Raw genomic sequence first — 19,405 nt, forward strand, 5'->3', positions numbered from 1 at the left:
GGATTACAGGCACTCACACTCCCAGTTAATTTTTTTTTTTTTTGTACTTTTAGTAGAGATGGGGTTTCACCATGTTGGTCTGGCTGGTCTCAAACTCCTGACCTCAGGTGATTCCCCCCCCAGCCCTTGGCCTCCCAAAGTGCTGGAATTACAGGTGTGAGCCACCGCACCAGGCCCAGTTTCCTCATTTTTTAAGAGATGGGACTGGTGATTTCTAAGACAGGAGTTGACATGGACTGAACCTGCAGTCCATCCCCTCCTCCATCTGCAAAACTGTAGGTATACATACAGCTCTTTGGGGAAGAGAGTTAGCTCTCATGAGCTTTTGGAAAGGGTCCATGGTGCAGAAAAGGTCAAGCACTACAGCCAAGAGGTCTCTTCCATATCCAGTGATCCAGTGTGATAGGGTTGAGCTCTCTCTTTCCCCACCCGACTCCTGAGCCTTCACTAGTCTATTGCATCCATCCCCAGAAAGTGCTGCGGTCAAGTGTATTTGATTACCTTGGAAAAGGTAGGACAGCCCAAGCCAGAATGCAGAAGGAAGAAGTAGATGCTTTGGGCAGAGCCACACATATTCCTGGAGCCATACAGGGTTTTAACTTCTAGACATAAACTTTATTACATTTATAGTTGTATCCCTTTGTATGATATAGTTAGGATTTCTCTATTAAGTAATTAATCCTAATTATATCCTTGGGCTGATTTGATTTCTGCCCCCACCCAACAGACTGACCCTTGTCCCCTTTCCCCATTCCAGCTGAAGGCACTTAATATTACAAAGAAGGCAGTGGCTGGCTGGAGAGATGGGCCTTAAGTCAGAAATCCCCCAGTGCAACTTAAGACAAACAGAGAGAAGTCACCTTCCTCTTAGGACCCTCCCTGGGTTAGCAGAAGGAAAGAACCCAGAAGTCTTCAGTACCACAGTAGGCTTCAGTATCTCCCTAGCCAGGTGAGGGACCCCCAGGCATTCTCCCTGCCCGCACCGTGTCTCTCTTCACCCTGGCTACTTCCTGGCCACACGTATGACTCTGCCGCTTACTTTCGGCTCTGAGCTGCCTGAATACAGGAAGCAAGAGTTCACTCTGACCAGAGATCTCAGAAGCCTGCAAGGAGGCCCCAGCAGCTTTGAAGAATGGGGAGCAGATGGCCACATGTGGCCTGCTCTGTCTTATACTGTCACAAGCCAGGAGCAAGCCCAGGGGAGGTGCTATTCTGTGCTGGCCTGTATAGGTTACTTTGCTCGTTCTATTATCTGTCCCCCATCCCTAACCCAGATAAACAATACATATGTCACTGAAACAAGAAGGGATTGAAGCAAGGAGACCCATGGGCACAGATCTCTTCTACCCTCCTGAGCTAAAAGATGCCAAGCCAAAGGAATATAGGATAATGGCCTATGTGTCCAGGAGGCCGGGGACAAAGCTCTCTGGCTTTGCTGGGGGAAGAAACAGCTCCAACTACGTAGCCAAGAAGCCTGTGAGAGGTGGGAGGGGAACCTCGTAACATCGAAGTCACTTCTACCTTTCATATTCCCTTCTAGCTATCGAATAGGCTCTTTTTATCTTCCTCCCAACCCCAGCTGTTAGGAAGAATGTGGTGTCATATAGTAGGTGGCGGGGAGAAGACACATCTTCAGCCTAGTCCCTGCTAAGCCCACCAAGAGCAACGGTTAGTCCCTAGCTCCTCCATCCCCACCAGGTACCCACACATCCATAGCCAGAGAGGCCACCTGTCTCCAGGACAGAAAGGAAACTGGGCATGTTACTCAAGGGGAAGGAAAGGGGACTGAAGCCCAGACCACAGTCACAGGGCCCAGCCCTCTAGCTTGGCAGGGAAAGCCCAGGATCGGGTGAAAACGGGGGCTTGCTCCTTAATTGCGATCCCCCATCAGCTGCAGCACAAAGGTGAAGATGTAGATGATGTCTGTGTAAATCTGCAGGGCGCCAGTGATGTAGTCCTCTGGGCTGATGGTGTGCTTCCGGTTCCCCAGGACCAGCTGTGTGTCGTAAGCCAGGAACTGCAAGGATAGGGAAGCCAGAAGTGAGAAATCAGACATCAGTGTCCAGAGCTCATTTTTGCTCAGCAGATTTGTCCTGGGGGCCTATGCGCCACACAGTGCTTAGGGCCGCATTAACGCACAGCATAACATATGGGCTCTACACTGTAGCCGCTCACAGTCTAGGAAAGGAGGCAGACACACCGTTCTCAACAATAGCAGGCAGCTTGAACAAGAGATGGCGAGAGTGCCCACAAAAATCAATGGAACCTCTGGACAGTAGTGAGAGGAATGGCCAGCTACGGCCCCATTCCCTGCCTCCCAGGCAGTCTAAATTCATGCCTCCTTCCCTAGATTCCTCCCCTCATCCCCTCAGCTCCCCTTCCTAGAGTGGGGCTGGGACGTACTCACCAGGGTGAAACAAATGGCCCCCAGAGCAGCATAGAGCATGTGGAGCCAGTAAACCTGGGGAAGAAGGGTACAGAGAATGGCATTAGAAACTTCAGCAAATCACAGGCCCACAGGCCCCAGCTTCCCCCAGGACAGTGGCATGAGAGTGGGTAGAGCTGGGAAGCTAGCTCTCCATGAAAAGCTACTGCCTTTCCAGATCCTGTAGGAAATTAAGACTGGTGATATATCCAGCAGAGGAAGCGGAGGCCATCCTGCAACGGCTGTATAAAACCAATCTCCAAAGCCAGTCAAGGTACACAAGTGTCCACTATACTTCTAGAAAAAACGCAGTTGAGTTACAGCTCTGAAGGGGGCAGACCCAGCACCCCTCAGTCATGGTCAGCATTCAATAGACCAGTTCCTACAGCCCAGCCTGGGAGGGGTAGACTAAGGAAGAAGGGAGGCCCCCCAACCCCTCTGGTGAGTATCAAAATCTGGGAGCACCCACAGGACAGCCCGCATGACATGCCCACAGGTGGCCATCCACAGAAGGGCAGAGCTGGCCCATGGGCAGGCAGCCCTCATGTCCCCATCCTTCCCCTTCAGCACTGTTCTCCCCCAGCTGAACAGAATAAAGGAAATAATTGGATCCAGACACCCCCAAGGTCCCTTCCACCCAGGCCCATCATCTCAGTCCTCTGGGTTCCTCTCCCAGTCTGCCTCCTAGAACCTGATTCTCAGCTGCCAGGCAGACTGAATCCACCCCTTCCCCTAGGAGTGCAGTGATGCAATCCAGGGCTTCAGGTGCTCTGGCTCCAAGGCCGCCCATCTCCACATAGAGAGTCTACCCTCACCCACAAGGATGCTGCCTCCATGTTGGTGCCTTTGCTAGCCAGTCGAGAGGTTTTGGAGGTCAGAGCCCACCCCAGGGGCCTTTGGGGCCTGCGAGACCATGCTATATAGGAAGTCTGCTCTGAGCACTGGGTTCACTGACCCCAGCTCTCCTGGGACACTCACGTATTGGAAGTAGAGCACAATGCTAGTGACAATCCCAGTCACCATGAGCACAATTCCCAGGACACAGAAGAGGCCTGTGCATGAGGTGAAGTCCACCTGCCAGGAAGAGAGAAAGAGGCACCTGTCAGACGGCTGTGACAACCAGCCCAGTCAGACTGGCCCTGCCAGGGAGTCCCAGTGCTGCCTCCTAGGGGGCATGGGAGTCCCCACAACATTCTAAGGACAGAAACAGGACACAGTTTTGTAGGTGTGGATGAGGAGAAGGGGATCAGGTCTCTAGGGAACATCCCTAGTGTACAGGGGTCCGGGCCTGTCCAGGCCTGATAAGAAAGGGGAGTCAGGGGGCCAGGGAAGGGCCCTCCATGCCCTCACCTTGGTCTGAAAGCAGAAGATGGTGACTGAAATGGATACCACCGCAGTGATGATCATTGCAATGATGACGGCTTTGGTTTGGTACATACTGGGGAGAAGCAGGAGTTACAGACAAGAGGCATTAAGCCACATATGAATGACTTCAAAATCACCACTTCCAGAGGGGACCTGCCCAGAATCCACCCACGCAGCTGGCTGCTGGCCCAGGAACACCCCACTCCCCACAATACACGTTTCCCAAGAATGGTGCTTTATCCTTGAATGTACCTGGAAATGGTGCCCGTCATGAAGCCCATGGCAAAAGTCTGAGGGAAGGAGAGAGACAAGAATGAAACACTTAAAAAGGAAGGAAGGCAGGGCGCTGGGGGAGTGGCCATGGTGGCCTCTGCCAGAGCTGGGGAACGCCACCAAGTTGGAAAGAGGCAGCCACAGAGGAGATCAGAATAGGCGGCCCAGATAAGGTTGGGGAGACAGCCAGGACATCCTTCTGAAGTGGGTCCCCATCCCTTCCCTGGGACGAGTCTCCCTCACAGCATCTCCACACCCTCCTGCCACCCTTGTAGACTTACAAAAAGGGTCAGCAGGATGATGTTCCATGGGAAACGGCGTCTGAAGGGAAAAAGAAGCCTTGATTAAATGACTTGGGGCGCCTCAGGTGTCAGAGGCTCCTGCAGCAGAAGGAAGTGCTTGGCTCCTGTGCCTGGAGGATTAAGCCTTGACTCCAAGGAGGGAGGTTGGCATGGCCTTTGGCACCTGTTCAGGTGTGGTACGCAGGGACAACATGGACCAATGGGACAGACCTGTGCTGTGGCGCCAGAAACACCTGGATTGGTTTGCAACTCTTAGACTGACTGCCTGTGTGACGGGGAGAAAGTTACTCAGCCTCTTTGAGCCTCGGGTTCTTCCTATTTGTTAACTGGCTAAAATGCTACCTGTCTTGCAGGGTTACTATAAGAGTGACAGCTAGTTAGCTCCTGCACACACATGGTCCTTTGTATACACCTGAAGAGTAGCTGTCATCATCATCCTCCTCATTTCTTGTAAGTTTCCATTCAGCTGCTATAAAGGAATCCTTTTTCTTTCCAAAATACTCGGCCCCCATCCCAATCCCTGTTACCTCTCTCACTGTCTAAGTCTCTGGGACTCACCTGGGTCCCTGGCAGCAGGCAAGGATCAGGTAGGTGACAATGAAGACAGCACTGGGGAGAAAGAGATGGGGAAGCAGTTCAGGCCCAAACCTGCCCCGTCTGGCAGCACACACAAGGCCAGTGATTTGGGACCCAAATAGCTGTTCGGAAGTCTGAGGGGAAGCAACTCAACAGGAAGCAAGAACAAGATTACCCCCAGCCAGGGTCACTGAGATGCTTTGAAGCACCAGGCTCTGGCCAGGAAGGAGGTCTGGGGAGGCTGCAGCTGATGGGCTGAGAGGGCATGGGGGCTGCAGCACAGCATGCACGCCACCACCAGCAGGTCCCACTCTTGTTCTTGAGTTCTAGGGGTCTGTTACTCATCTGGGCACGCACACCCACACCCTCTGGCATGGGAAACTGGCACCAACTTGGGGGCCCTCTCAAAAAGTATTTTGATCCTGCCCTGAGCAAAGCTGGTGACCTAGAAACAGAAGCTGCCACCCCTGCCTCCCTGCCCAGCCACAGAGGAGCACACACTCACTACGACACGTAGTAGACAGCCACATTTCTCCTCACAAAGGCGCTGACAGGTTCCCTGTGGGGCAGGGGAGGACAGGAGGAGTCACTCTGAGGCTTGTCTGCCCCACCCAGGCCCGCCAGGCAGCCCTGGCTTCACCTTCTCTAATTGCCCATGGTCACCCTGAGAGCAGGGCCCACCGCCACCCACACTCCCAGCTGGTGATCCTGAACCCCCAGGGCAGTAGGAGTGGGTGACAAGGCCTAGAGACTTACACAAAGGTGAAGATAGCGATGATGGCCACAGTGATGAGCAGCTGCACGGAGATGATGGAGTAAACCTGTACACAGATGGCCGGGCATGGGTCACCATCCGGCACCCCTGGCCTCCCCCAGGAAGCCGCCAGCCCCCAATACTTCCCTCCCTCTCAAGAACCCTCCCTAGCTGCAGCCTGGCCCAGAGGCGACCCTAGTAAGATGCCTGGCTCAGAGGCCATGTGCACTTCTTCCTTAGCCCCCCTCCCATGCTCCCTGCCATCTCCCCTCCTGTCCAACACCAGCCTTGGTGACTACTGACTTGCCCTGCCTGGCCACCATGCTCTACCAGTATGGCCTCTGCACCCCAGCAGCTCAGTGTGCACGCTCTGTGCAGCTGTGAGATGGAGAGTGTGGGTTACAAGCGAGTAGGATCATTTCTGGCCCCAAGCTGCCTATAGTCTAAGGGGAGAAAGATGTCTGGGGAAGGTGGGCACTGTGGCAGAGCCCACCTAGGAGATTATCCCAGACTGAATGTGTCCTCCCAAAACATGGTCAAGAAGAGAGGTGCAAAAAGAGAGGGAACCCTGGGGTTAGAGAAGCCAGGTGCCTCTCCGAGAAGCAGACAAGGCTAGAGAAGACAGGCAGCCAGTGTATTTCATGGAATTGATGCCCTGGGGCTACTGTGGCCTACCCACTCCCCATTCCCACAGCCTAAGGGGCCCCAGGTACACCCACCTCCCAGCACGTATCTTACCTTTCGAATAAAAGTGTGTCGCACTTTCCGGTCATCCCACTCTCCAGGCCCAAAGCTATCACTCACCGCTCTCTCCTCCCCATCATAGCCATGACCTGGGCCTAGGGACAGATGACACTTGACCAGCTGGGGACCTCAGACATGTGACGTCAATCCCAAAGCCTCCCTGACAATCTCAAAGTCTCAGGTATCTCCAGCCAAAAGACAAGTGTTATAACAGGAACTCTTCTCCCAAGCTGGGGTCCTCTAGACACAGGGTCGGAGAAAAGGAGGGCGGCAGAATACAGTTTGTGCAGCAGCAGGGATGGAGGTGAAGACGGGGATCTGCATCAGCCTCACAGAGGCAGGTGTGCAGAGGGTGTGCGTGACTGTGCAGGACCAGTGCGCAGATCCGCACCAGCGCACATGTCCAGGTGAGAGCTGGCTGACACCCCTCTGGGGTTCAGAGACACTGCAGGGCTGCAAACATTCCCTGAATGCCTGAATGCCTCTTTGGGAACTACTTTTAAAATCCACACTTGAGCCACCCAGGAAGACTCACTGCACTCTAACTTCACCTCATTTCCTTTTTTTTTTTTTTTTTGAGACAGAGTTTCGGTCTTGTTGCCCAAGCTGGAGTGCAAAGGCGTGATCTCGGCTCACTGCAACCTCCACCTCGTGGGTTCAAGTGATTCTCCTGCCTTAGCCTCCCAAGTAGCTGGGATTACAGGTGCATGCCACCACACCCGGCTCATTTTTTGTATTTTCGGTAGAGACAGGGTTTCACCATGTTGGCCAGGCTGGTGTCAAACTCGATCCGCCCATCTCAGCCTCCCAAAGTGTTGAGATTACAGGCATGAGCCACCGCTCCTGGCCTCTTTTTTTTTTTTTTTTGAGACAGAGTCTCGGTCTGTTGCTCAGGCTGAAGTGCAGTAGTGCGATCCTGGCTCACTGCAACCTCCACCTCCTGGGATTGCAAGCGATTCTCCTGCCTCAGCCTCCCGAGTAGCTGGGATTATAGGTGCACGCCACCACGCCTGGCTAAACTTTGTATTTTTAGTAGAGATGGGGTTTTGCCATGCTGGCCAGGCTGGTCTCAAATTCCTGACCTCAGGTGATCCGCTCGCCTCAGCCTCCCAGAGTGCTGGGATTACAGGCATGAGCCACCGCGCCCGGCCTCACCTCATTTCTGACCAAACACAGCATGTCCCTGCCATGATGTTTACCAAACTTGGCTCCAAATGTCTTTTGCAAAAGTCAGATTTCACTTTAAAGGATGAGGAAAGTGGTTCAGGTTCCCAAAGGAGTTCCCTAAGGAAGTCGACAGGTCTGGGAGGTGGCAGCAGCTTGTTGGCAGCTTGTTGGGAAACAGGGCTGGTGCCCTGAGGTAACCCCTCAGGAGTCATTTCTTGGCCCAGTCCCATTCTCCTGTGGTGTGTACCTTCTGGGACATGCCTCATGGATCCCCTTGAACAAAGGGCCAGCAAGTGGCTGGGGGCCAGTTGCTGAGGGAAAAAGTGGAGGATAACAAAGACAAGAAACAGAGGGAGAGATCTCAACAGAGAAGAGGAGAAAAGGGATTTAAGGGGAACTAGAAGAGAAAAGGGGCAGGAGGTGGTGGCCTCATCTGCTCCAAGTGCTGTCCCTCCTACCCACCCTCCATCTTCCCTTCCAGGACTCACCGTAGTTCATGGGCATCGGGTGGATGGGAGGCATGGGCTGTGGGTAGCCAGCAGGGTGACCGTAGCCAGGCTGCGGGTAGCCAGGGTAGGCAGGATACCCTCCTGGCAGGACGGATGGCTGCCCATAGCCCCCAGGGGGCGGAGGGCCTGGGTACAGGGGGTTGCGGTCCTCATATGGTGGTGGGGCGCTGGGGTTGGACATGGCCGCTCACAGGCTGAAGGGGAACCCCAGCTGCTGGGACCTGAAATGGGAGAGGAGAAAAGCAATCATGAATGCCCAGGCCAAGCTCACTCAGCCTCGTGGCCCCACTTCCAGCCTTGTCCAGGCTGCCTCCGTGGAGAGGAACACCTCCTATTTTCTCCTTAGAGGGCAGCATGTCATTTGCTGTCCACAGGCCGCCTCCCCACCAACTGGGCTCCTATCCCTCCTGCCTTGGCGCCTGCTTTTTGTCCACAGGCCTCTCACTGTGCAGCTCCCCAGCCATAGGAAAGCAGGAGGAAGGATTCGCTGAGGAGACAGGGAACCAGGGAGCCTGGGAGGGAGCCTGGGAACTCCCTGTTCTGGTTTAAGAAAACCTTCCAGTGTTGGTGGCTTGAAGGCAGAACCAGCGAAGAAGCCAGATGGCCCAGGCACAGCCTCCTGGCGACTCACAGGGCCAGCTGGGACCCTCTGAAAGGGTCAGCTCTGCCCCTGCCACAGCTGACGGGGATGCCAGGCCTGGAAGCCAGAGCTGGGTTGGAGCCAAGGCTCAAAGTGGAGAGCCGAGGGGAGAAGTGGACGAAAACAAGATAGCCTCAGTGCCAGAGCTGCCAGGCCCTGAGGAGGAAGGGATCCAGGGACCCAGGGGCCAGTGGCAGGCTGAGTCAAGAAGCCTGAGAAGCAGGGGTGGGTGGTATGGGGGCTGGGGGCCAGGAGGCTGTGCCAAAGGGCCAGCTTGAGACAGGACTTTCTGGTTCCTTCAAATAACAGCGGTGGCATGTCAGAAAGGCATGTGGCAGCCTGCTACCACGGCTGCTCTCTGGCCTTACTAGGGAAGAGAGAGTGAGTGCAGGGCCCCTCGCCCTCCCCCTCACCTCCACCCCGGAGGGGGAGACAGATGTTCTGAATCCCAGGCTCTCTGTGAGTTCCACCTGTCTTCCAGGTGCAGTGCTAGCAGGAGGACAAAGAGCTGAGGAGTCAGGCCATGAGGTCAAGGGAATGCCTTCCCTGCAGCAGGAAGAGCCCCATAGCCAGGGAAGGGCCAAGAAACCAGGGGAAGGGAACCCCAAACTGGAGTTGGAAGGGACCTCGAGGCCATAAGCCCCAAATGCTCACTTTAGATGAGAGAATGCAGGCCCTGAACAGGGAAGTGATTCCCCAGAACCCCAGAACTTGCAGGTCAGTGGCATAACCAGGACGGAGGCCTTCCAGATCCTGGGTCCAGGTCCTTCATGTTATGCGGTGCTCTTATGCCTCCTCTGCCAGTTACTGTCCTCTGGGCCTGGTGGTCCCCTCTGAGGTAGCAGAGATGCAGGCTTAGGAAGAGCTAAGGAAGCCCCTAGAGGGCCCCTGCATCCCCAGTAAGGACAAGCCCTGGCAGTCTGGGCTTGAGAGGGCCACCACCTCTTCTAGGGCATCTACAGGGGGCTTTAGGATCCCCAAGGAGGACACCCCCAGATGCAGGTCAGCAGACACCAGAGGCTCTTAGAGGCTCTGCTGGAAGCAAGAGAGACCAGCGTCTCTTTTTAGGGCACATTGCACAGTTCAGGGATCAAATAAAGGACTGTCTTATCTCTTCTCTCTTATGACAACTGGGATAATTCAGAGAGGGGAAGGTGGCAGGGAGGGTTGAGGAGGGGGAATTGAATAAAACTCCAGGTCTCTAAGTGGGTTATTTTGAGGAAAGCTGTTCTCCATCTCCCTAGAGGGGCTGGGATAGAACCAGGGCAAGAATGTCAGGTCAGAAATACAAAGCTGGCAGGGTGCGGTAACCCATGCCTGTAATCCCAGCACTTTGGAAGGCTGAAGTGGGCAGATCATGAGGTCAGGAGTTCGAGACCAGCCTGGCCAACATAGTGAAACCTTGCTCTACTAAAAATGCAAAAATTAGCCAGGCATGGTGGCGTGTACCTGTAGTCCTAGTTACTCAGGAGGCTGAGGCAAGAGAATCACTTGAACCTGGGAGGCAGAGGTTGTGGTGAGCTGAGATCGCGCCACCGTACTCCAGCCTGGGCAACGGAGCGAGACTCCATCTCAGAAAAAAAAAAGGCACTGGCCGGAAAGGCTCTGTGGGCAGAAACCCCAACCATGATGTCACCATGACATGTCCCAGCACCTCCTCAGGGTGCACCTCTGTGAAATAAGGTGGGGGCCACATGACCTCTAAGCCCACTGCCCCCTCTAACAACAGACTATGATTCTGGGAACTCCTGACCTTTGCTCGGCCAGAGAGCTGCCCCGCTCCCTCCTCTGAGCCAAGCAGGGCAAACAGGTAACTTTCCAGACCAAGGGGCTGTGGCAGCCACCGGGTGAAAGGTGACTCAGAGAGAGAAGGGTCAGCCTTGGATGGGCCACCGGGACTCCAAGGTTCTGGTGCAGCTCAGCAGGTGCTGACTCAGAGCTTCATTCCTGCCTCCCTTGCCCCTCCCTTTCAGGCTTTTGGTTTCAGAAGCATGTGCTAGTAGGCCTGGCTGCACACAGCAGTTTCCAAGCCAGTCCTCCAGGTACCTCAGCCACCAGCCCATCCACACCAGAAACTACCATGACCACTTCAACTCACTATGCCTCAGTTTCTTCACCTGGAAAATGGGTCTCACACTAGTAATAGTACCCTCCACGGGGTTGCTATAAAAATTAAGTGAGAAAATACACATAGAAGGCCGGGCACAGTGGCTCACGCCTGTAATCTCAACACTTTGAGAGGCCGAGGCAGGTGGATCACCTGAGATCAGGAGTTCGAGACCAGCCTGGCCAAATAGTGAAACCCCGTCTCTACTAAAAATATAAAAATTAGCTGGACATGGCAGCAGGCACCTAGAATCCCAGTTACTCGGGAGGCTGAGGCAGGAGAATCGCTTCAACCTGGGAGGCGGAGGTTCCAGTGAGCCACTGGACTCCAGCCACTGCACTCCAGCCTGGGTGACAAAGCGAGACTCTGTCTCGAAGAAAATACACATAAAGTACTTAGAATGAAACCCGACCCCCGATCAACGGGGATAAAGGTTGGTTATTTTCATTAAATCCTTACAACAGTCCAGCAAGTTAATACTGTTATTATTCCCATTTACAAATGAAGAGATTGAGGCACAGAAGAATTAAATCACTTGGCCAAGATAACCTAGCTAGAGTGTGATGAAGTCAAAATGAGCCCCAAGACTGACTCCCAAGCCCCTGCTCTTAATCCCTCACCTGAAAACACCCTGTCTATCCAACCTTCTCCTCACTTCTGCCATAGCTTCCATCTAAAACCCTCTCATGACAACAGGAGGCTGACACAAGTGGAAGCCAAACTACTCAGGCCCTCCACACCACCACGGGGCTCACAGCCTGGCCAATGGCCGCGGGAGAAGAGGGTGGCCCAGGCTTGGAGATACATAAAGGTCAGAGCTGAAAAGAAACTCACCCAAGGCCAGCCAACCCCTCACTTTACCAACTAGACAGCCACAGCACAGGGACCTGTCCTTGGTTACCCAGCTGGTCCTGGGGACAAGACGAGATCCTAGCTGTCTACATAGAGAGACCTGGGCACAGGAGAGGAAACCCCAGCATTAACGCTAGCCAGGGGAGTTGCTAAACTCAGCCACGCTCACCTCTGAGCAGTGCCAAGAACACTGTCAGACTGGCAAGAGCCTCCGGGGCCCAGGCCTGCCGGGTTTGGCAGCTTTAGAGCCTGCTCTTGGGCTCCTGCCCAGCCTCCATGAGGGCCCTGGCCACTTCCACATCAGTGAGGCCTCCACTAGGGATGAGGTTTGGTGCTGGCATCGGCCTAGGTAGCAGCAAAGGGGGAAAGGGTCAGTGTTTACTTTCGTAGCTATGTCTAAGGGTGGAGGCTGGAGAAGAATGGAGGGTAAGGGAAGGAGGGAGAAGGGGAGAGAGATCACGAGATTGACAGAGAGTGAGGACTAGAAATCAGATCTGGGTTCTGCCAGCAGCTACTAGAGGGGCTCACAGTCTGCAGGGACTTTAAGGTCCCCACTGGAAGCCTGAAATTCCCCAAAATACAGTAGGCATTCACCTTCTGCTTGCTTTTTTTTTTTTTTTTTTTTTTTGGTAGAAACGCGGTTTCACCATGTTGGCCAGGCTGGCAAACTCCTGGCCTCAAGTGATCCACCCACCGAGGCCTCCCAAAGTGCTGGGATTACAGGTGTGAGCCACTGTGTCTGGCCCACCTTCTGCTTGAAGGAACTCCAGCAGCGTGGAGCAAGCCCCTTGTCTGCAGACAGCTTGATCATTAGAACATTCTTCCTTGCCTCACAGTGCCTGTTATCAAGGCATTCAGACTGTGCCCTATCCTTGCCCATTATAGATCTAAGTTTGCTCCTCTCTCAGGGCCCCAGTCCCCCATTAGGAAGGAACCAGAGCCCCTACTTTCTACCACAGCAGCGGCACAAGTGGGTGAGCTCAGACAGCAGGACTTGCTGGGTGTCAAGGTTTTCAGATGCAGAGGCGGAAGCACCTCCTCCCCTGGAGCCCTCTCAGTGTGGTAATCCTGCTGTCGGCCTACTGAGGCCCCGGCTGGGGCTCTCCTGGGGTATCTGAAGGGTTAAGGCTCCGGAATCTGCAGAGGAGGCCTGAGCTACTGGGGTTACAGCAAGAGGAGAGTGTGTGTACTGGAGGGAGGGATGGAAAGGAGCAGCTGACTGGTCCAGGCAGCCTGCCCTCCTCCCTGCCAGGGACGGATGCCCAGAGTGGAAAAAATAGCTCAGAATGCACATCTCAGGAAACCCCACCCAGCAGGCACAGGAGCACAGCCCAGATCTGAGGATTTGTTCCCCTCCCTTTTCCTTTATCTGCCCCCACAAGAAAACACTTTATCCTCCTACCCCAGGGCACAGCTGACCTCATAGCCACGAGAGCAGATGAGTAAAAAGATATACCCAGGAGTGTTTGGGCAAGTCACCAGGCCTGATTCTGCACCAAGGGGGCCCAGAATCAACTAAATATCCTTCCATCAGCCTGGACTGTGGGACTAAGAAGAGGAAGCCACAGGGATCTAAACACTAAAATATCAGAGCTGGCTTAGACTTTGGATCTCACCTGGTCATTTGACAGACAAGGAAACCCCAGAGCCAAGAAAGTTCCTGCTCCACCCTAGAACAGCCCTCTTCTTGGTCATGGGTTTGGAACTTCCCTTCCCAGCCCCGCCCACTCTCTGAGTGATAGACACCAGCACACACCCGCTCCCAAGGAGGAGCCAGAACAAGCTACCATTCTCTCAGTTCTCTAGCGACCTCTCAGTTCAGAAACAGTTAAGACCGGGCTGGGTGCAGTGGCTCATGCCTGTAATCCCAGCACTTTGGGAGGCCGAGGCAGGTGGATCACGAGGTCAGGAGATCAAGACCATCGTGGCCAACATGGTCAAACCCCATGTCTACTAAAAAATACAAAAAATTAGCTGGGCATGGTATTTCTTTTTTTTTTTTTTTTTTTTTTTTTTTTTTTTTTGAGACAGAGTCTCGCTCTGTCGCCCAGGCTGGACTGCAGTGGCGCGACCTCGGCTCACTGCAAGCTCTGCCTCCCGGGTTCCCGCCATTCTCCTGCCTCAGCCTCTCCGAGTAGCTGGGACTACGGGCGCCCGCCACCACGCCCGGCTAATTTTTTTGTATTTTTAGTAGAGACGGGGTTTCACCGTGGTCTCGATCTCCTGACCTCGTGATCCACCCGCCTCGGCCTCCCAAAGTGCTGGGATTACAAGCGTGAGCCACTGCGCCCGGCCTGGGCATGGTATTTCACACCTGAAGTCCCAGCTACTCGGGAGGCTGAGGCAGGGGGATCGCTTGAACCCAAGAGGCAGAGGTTGCAGTGAGCCAAGAACAACGCCATCGCACTCCAGCCTGGGCAACAAGAGTGAAACCCCGTCTCAAAAAAAGACTGCCAGCTCTAGACTTCTGGCCCCCAACTCGAGGCCACCCCTCCCAAGCCCCTCTCTAGCCGGGGTGGCCTTTCTCTGGACCCATGGAGACCGAGGGGTGGCTCCAAGCTCCTAGGAGGGAGAGGCTGTCCTGGGGATCACGAGAGGACCCAGGCACCGCAGCTCCGCCACCCTTGTCTGGAGCAGAATCCTGTGATCAGAGTGGTAATCTCAGGTTACCCCACCCAAGTCAGGATGGCCTGGGAGTACAGATAAAGGAAGAGGAAGCCATTAGCAGGCTGATGCTATAATACTTCTGAGCACAGTCCCTGTTCACTTCCTTCTTTGTTTCATCATCTCCTGTTTTTTCATTGAACTTCAAGATCAGGAGGGGAAAGAGACAGACAAAGGAGACTGATAACTAACCCCAATAAAGAAGTAGGGAAGGGGCCAGGCATGGCGGCTCACATGCCTGTAATCCCAGCACTTTGGGAGGCTGAGGCGGGTGGATCACGAGGTCAGGAGATCGAGACCATCCTGGCTAACACGGTGAAACCCCATCTCTACTAAAAAATACAAAAAATTAGCTGGGTGTGGTGGCGGACACCTGTAGTCCCAGCTACTTGGGAGGCTGAGGCAGGAGAATGGCGTGAACCCGGGAGGCGAAGCTTGCAGTGAGCCAAGATGGCGCCACTGCACTCCAGCCTGGGCAACAGAGGGAGATTCTGTCTCAAAAAATAAATAAATAAAATAACTAGGGAAGGAAGGGAACCACTTAGAGTAGTTGAACCACTTCCAGTACTTACTACACAACTAAGGAAGTACAGGTTGAATATCCCTCATTTCCAAAATCCAAAATGCTCCACAATCTGAAACATGTTGAGCACCAAGATGACACTCAAAGGAATGCTCACTGGAGCATTTCTGATTTCAGATTTTCAGATTAGGGATGCTCAACCGGTAAGTATACTATACATAGCCCCAAATCCGAAAAAATCCAAAATCCATGTGCTTCTGCCACTGTAGATGTCTGCCCCCATGGCTATCATGACTATATGCTCGAGTAGAAGAGTAAAGTGTTTTCTTGGGGGTGGAAGGGAGTTGGGGTGGGTAAAGGAAAAGGGAGGGAAGGAAATTGTCAAAATGGTCCCATTTTGGATAAGAGACACTCAACCTATAGTAACTAAGGCACATCTGATCCTTGCAACAGCGCTGTGAGGTATTCTTACCCTCATCCCACTCTATAGATGAGATAACTGAAATTCAGAGAAAAAGAGATCTAGGGTCCCACAGCAGGCAAACAGCAGAGATGAATTTAAGCATAGATCTCATGCCTGATTTAAAATTCAGCCTCTTTGCTTTTATATCAGGCAGTAGAAGCCCCTGAGGCACCTGTAGCAGGCACTTTCGTGAATAGGCAGCACCAAGGTGGGGCCGAGGCAGCAAAGATCAAAATGATAGATAGAAAGGAGCTGAGCAAGCTGTTGTTGCTACCATTATTTCTTTCCCCTGCGGAAAATTGATCTGAAGCCTGGGTCCTGGGCTAGGAGGCGGGGACCGAGTTCTTGTCCTGGCTTTGGGACTGACTCCACTGTAAGAGCCACATCTCTGGACCCAGTTTTAACATCAGTAAGACAATTCCCCTCAAATGAAAGAATGGCCAGGCACAGTGGCTCATGCCTGTAATCCCAGCACTTTGGGAGGCCGAGCCGGGTGGATCACTTGAGGTCGAGACCAGCCTGGCCAACATGGTGAAACCTCGTCTCTACTAAAAATACAAAAATTAGCCGGGCATGGTGGCACATGCCTATAATCCCAGCTTCTCGGGAGGCTGAGGCAAGAGAATCCCTTGAACCCAGGAGACGTAGGTTGCAGTGAGCCGAGACCATGCCACTGCACTCCAGCCTGGGTGACAGAAAAAAAAAAAACTGAAAGATCAAAGTCCACTCTGCCAGTTTCTGATTCTGAATGAATAGCCTAACAAAAGGCTTCAAGGCAGAATGGCATGACTCCCCAAGAACCTACACCGGGAGGTCACTACTGATGTGCAACTGTTTCCGAGGACATCTTCAGAGGCAGAAGTACATGGCATGTTCTCAGTATAGGGCCGTCCATACCCTCCCAAACTGTCCCCATAATGCTGTCTGGACCCTACGGCCAGGTCTTCCTGGGTGATCAGTTATGCCCGAGCTAAACAGTATAACACTCTAGAAAAGAAAGAGTAGGAGGCAGGAAGTCCACTGACCTGGGTTCATGAACTAGCTGCAGGAATCCAGGCAAATGACCTCCCCTGGCCTCCTTTTATCCCTAAATCAGCCCACGTGGGGGAAAGGAGTAGGGACTTGTTTATAGGAGCCAGAGTGGAGAAACAGAATCACCTAGCCAGGCATTTCCCAGACTGTTCTAAAGAACACGCCCCAGGAGACGTTAATGGATGAGTGGTGGAAACAGATGACTCTTGAGAAACAATCCACACCCCCTTCTTGGAAATTCACAATGGCATATTCAGCCCCTGAGAAGTCCTGCAGTAAGCAACCCTGTTCAGCTTTGTTTAACCCAGTGTTCCTTCAAACTCCCTTAAGCCTGAGCCACTTTTATCGAGGCAAACCTATTAACACCCTGTGGGATGCTGACCCAGGCCACCTTTGTATTACAGACACCCAACCCTGAGAATCATTCATATCCTAACTCCTCGTCTCTTAAAACCTCTGTGCGTACACCCAGCTGCCCCTCAGAGCAGTCACATGAAGTACTAGACATGCCCTCTCACTCTCAGGGGGTCAGCCCAGTACCAGGATCTCTGGCGAGGGTCCTCCCCTTCCCCCATTCCACACAGCTGCTATCCCACCGTGGGATTTACTGCCAAGGGCTGGGGGACATATCCAGCTACCACAGAGCCAGGAAACGGACACCCCTAACCTCACCTCTGTGCAGTGGGGCAAAGTACAAATCATTATAGACAAAAGTGGGAGCTCATTAATATCTCCCTTCCCACCAATGGAGGTACCTGCCACTGTAGCCTGAGGACTTCTGGATATCATTTCTACTTCAAAACAAGACCCAGGTTTTGGCCTAGAATCCCAGAATCTTAGGGTTGGAAGATTCTGTCAAGGTCATCCCTTCCACTGTGTCCCCAACAGAATAGGTCCAGAAGGCCCATGTCATGGTCAGCCATGTTGTTAGCAGAACTTCTCCCCAGAGAATTGTATGAGCTTCCACTCTCTGGTCCTCCCAGTTCAGCCCTCTGAAAACACACAAGTATGTGTGTTTCCCTTCTCTGTGGTTTCTGCTGTTTCTGAAAGGCCCAGGGTGAGGCCTGCGGTTGGAGGTGCTCTGAGGTAGACAGCGTCTGGCTGAGGCACCCATTCCCAGGGGAGGAGGCTGAGCCCAGGTGGCTATTACCCCAGCTCATGACATGAGGCTCTCCCCACACTTACAGGATAACCCATCATTACCTCTCTGATGTGCTCATTTTTACAAGTGAGGCCTTGAGGTCATAGCACAGGAAGACAGGGCCCCTGACACTGTGGTCCTGCCTCTTCCATTTAAGCTATAAACTGGTTCTCTGGATCCTCATGACTGGAGAGACAGAGAGAGGAGGCAGGTGAGGAGGAAGTATGGCTCCCCCTTTGCGCCAATAAAGCAGCCCCAGGAGGCACCTGGCTCCCCTGCCACCACTGGCCAGCCCAAAGTCGCCAGCTTGGAAACCAAAGCTCACTAATGAGATGAATATTTCAGAGCCCAGAGAACTGGACACCTGAGGGCCCTTCCATGACATCTGGCTCTGACCCGCGTTCCCAGGCCTACTTATCCCATGTCCAGGGTGCTCAGGTAGAACCCCAAACTCCTGGGTACCACGCAGAGGCCACAGAGGAGGGAGAGGAGATGGAGACCCCATAGGACAAGAATTGGTGCCGACCCCACAAGGTCAGGGCCTGGCCTCCCAGCAGCCTCCCTCTGCTTCCTCCCACTGGTCCCTGGCTCCTGCCCCAGTCTCTCCACTTGCTTTCCCTTTTCCCGTTTCCCTGTTTTCACCCTAACCCAAAGAAGTCACGAGGACGATGTTACTCCCCTGTAGTTCTGTGAACCCAGCCGGGAAACAGTGGCTGGAAGTGGGACTGGCAGAGGGCAAAGTCATGGTGACAGAGGTAGCCACTTCCCCATGCCAAACACTTGAGCTGTTCGTTAGCTTCTGCCCTAGCTGCAAGCTAGGACCCCCCTTCCCCACCCCTTAAATATTCACCTGTCTACACCGAGACTGGCCTCAGCCCGTGTGGGGGCAACCTGGGGTCCGTGCCAGGCCCTGGCTGTCTCCCTCCCTCTTCCCTCTTCTCACCAGCTGAGGGCCATGAAAGCCCTCATCCCACACAGCTGGCCACTCGGGCTGGCATGGTGGATAGGCCCTGCGACAGAGAGGCCACTCGTGCCCGAAAGAGGGGACACGAGGACACCCCCAGACCCTGGCTCCGCTCACCAGTGCCCACAACACGCTGCTGGGCTCCCAAGGCTAACCAGGTGCCACAGACCCGGCCGCCCACCCGCGCGCTCAGGGAGAGCGAAACGCCAAGGGCCAGGAGGGGAGATCCCCATCTGGAACGGGCTCCTTGGGCCCAGGAGCGGGCAAGCCAGGAGCGCGCTCCGAAAAGTTTAGGCGCCCCGGCGCATGGCCGCCCCAGCCCTGGACCAGTCCCCACCGCCCACAGTCCCCAACGGCGCCGGCCCCGGCCCCCTGGCTTGCCTGCACCGTTCCAGACGGAGCGCTCCTGGCCTCGGAGTGTTGCAAGTCCTCCCGGGCCGGGCAGGGCTAGGCTCGGCTGGGGCTCCGCGCCCCGCCCCGTCGCGCCGGCCTTGTGGGGCGGGGCCGCAGGGCGCCGCCAGGGGGCGCAGGGGTCTGTCCCGGGCGCGCGCGTCTCTCAGAGCCCCGACGACGCCTCACTAAGAACAGAGGGGTATTTTCGGATTTAAAGGCAGTACATGATACTGATGGGAAGCTAGAAAAGACACAGAAATGCAGGGAAGAAAGTCACTTCTCTCCACCCCTCCTAGTTCCCAGGGGGAAGCGTACGCTTTGGGTCCTTCTTTGGCTGTTAAATTTCTGTCTGTATTTTGTTTTTCTACAATGGGGTATATTGTATGGTGTTTTGTTTACTGCCCTTCTTTTTACTATTTTATGATGAACATTTTTCTTCTCACTAAATAGTCTTCAAAAGCACAATCTTAATGCCGTGACGTATTCCACTGCGTGGCTATGCGGATTAAAT

The 19,405-nt window shown here is 54.0% G+C and overlaps 2 protein-coding genes across 3 annotated transcripts in view; one reads left to right on the forward strand and one right to left on the reverse strand.

Moving 5' to 3' along the window:
• The window catches only part of PNKD (PNKD metallo-beta-lactamase domain containing), a 78,350-nt gene that overhangs the window by 3,218 nt on the left and 55,727 nt on the right, over window positions 1-19,405 (forward strand). The window lies entirely within an intron of this gene.
• Window positions 589-18,986, reverse strand: TMBIM1 (transmembrane BAX inhibitor motif containing 1). 2 transcript variants are annotated; one of them, XM_030803035.1, is made up of 12 exons: window positions 18,883-18,986; window positions 8,095-8,336; window positions 6,434-6,534; window positions 5,698-5,762; window positions 5,447-5,500; window positions 4,924-4,974; window positions 4,345-4,384; window positions 4,043-4,080; window positions 3,776-3,863; window positions 3,404-3,499; window positions 2,408-2,461; window positions 589-2,017 (listed from the first exon to the last, which is right to left on the reverse strand). In XM_030803035.1, the coding sequence occupies exons 2-12, from the start codon at window positions 8,294-8,296 to the stop codon at window positions 1,871-1,873; spliced, it is 936 nt and encodes a 311-aa protein (XP_030658895.1). In that variant the 5' UTR covers window positions 8,297-8,336; window positions 18,883-18,986; the 3' UTR covers window positions 589-1,870. The 2 variants fall into 2 exon arrangements, with proteins under 2 accessions (XP_030658895.1, XP_030658896.1); XM_030803036.1 differs by lacking the exon at window positions 18,883-18,986 and adding an exon at window positions 13,331-13,512.

The sequence above is a fragment of the Nomascus leucogenys genome, chromosome 22a (assembly GCF_006542625.1).
Source record: "Nomascus leucogenys isolate Asia chromosome 22a, Asia_NLE_v1, whole genome shotgun sequence".
NCBI classification, from domain to species: domain Eukaryota; kingdom Metazoa; phylum Chordata; class Mammalia; order Primates; family Hylobatidae; genus Nomascus; species Nomascus leucogenys.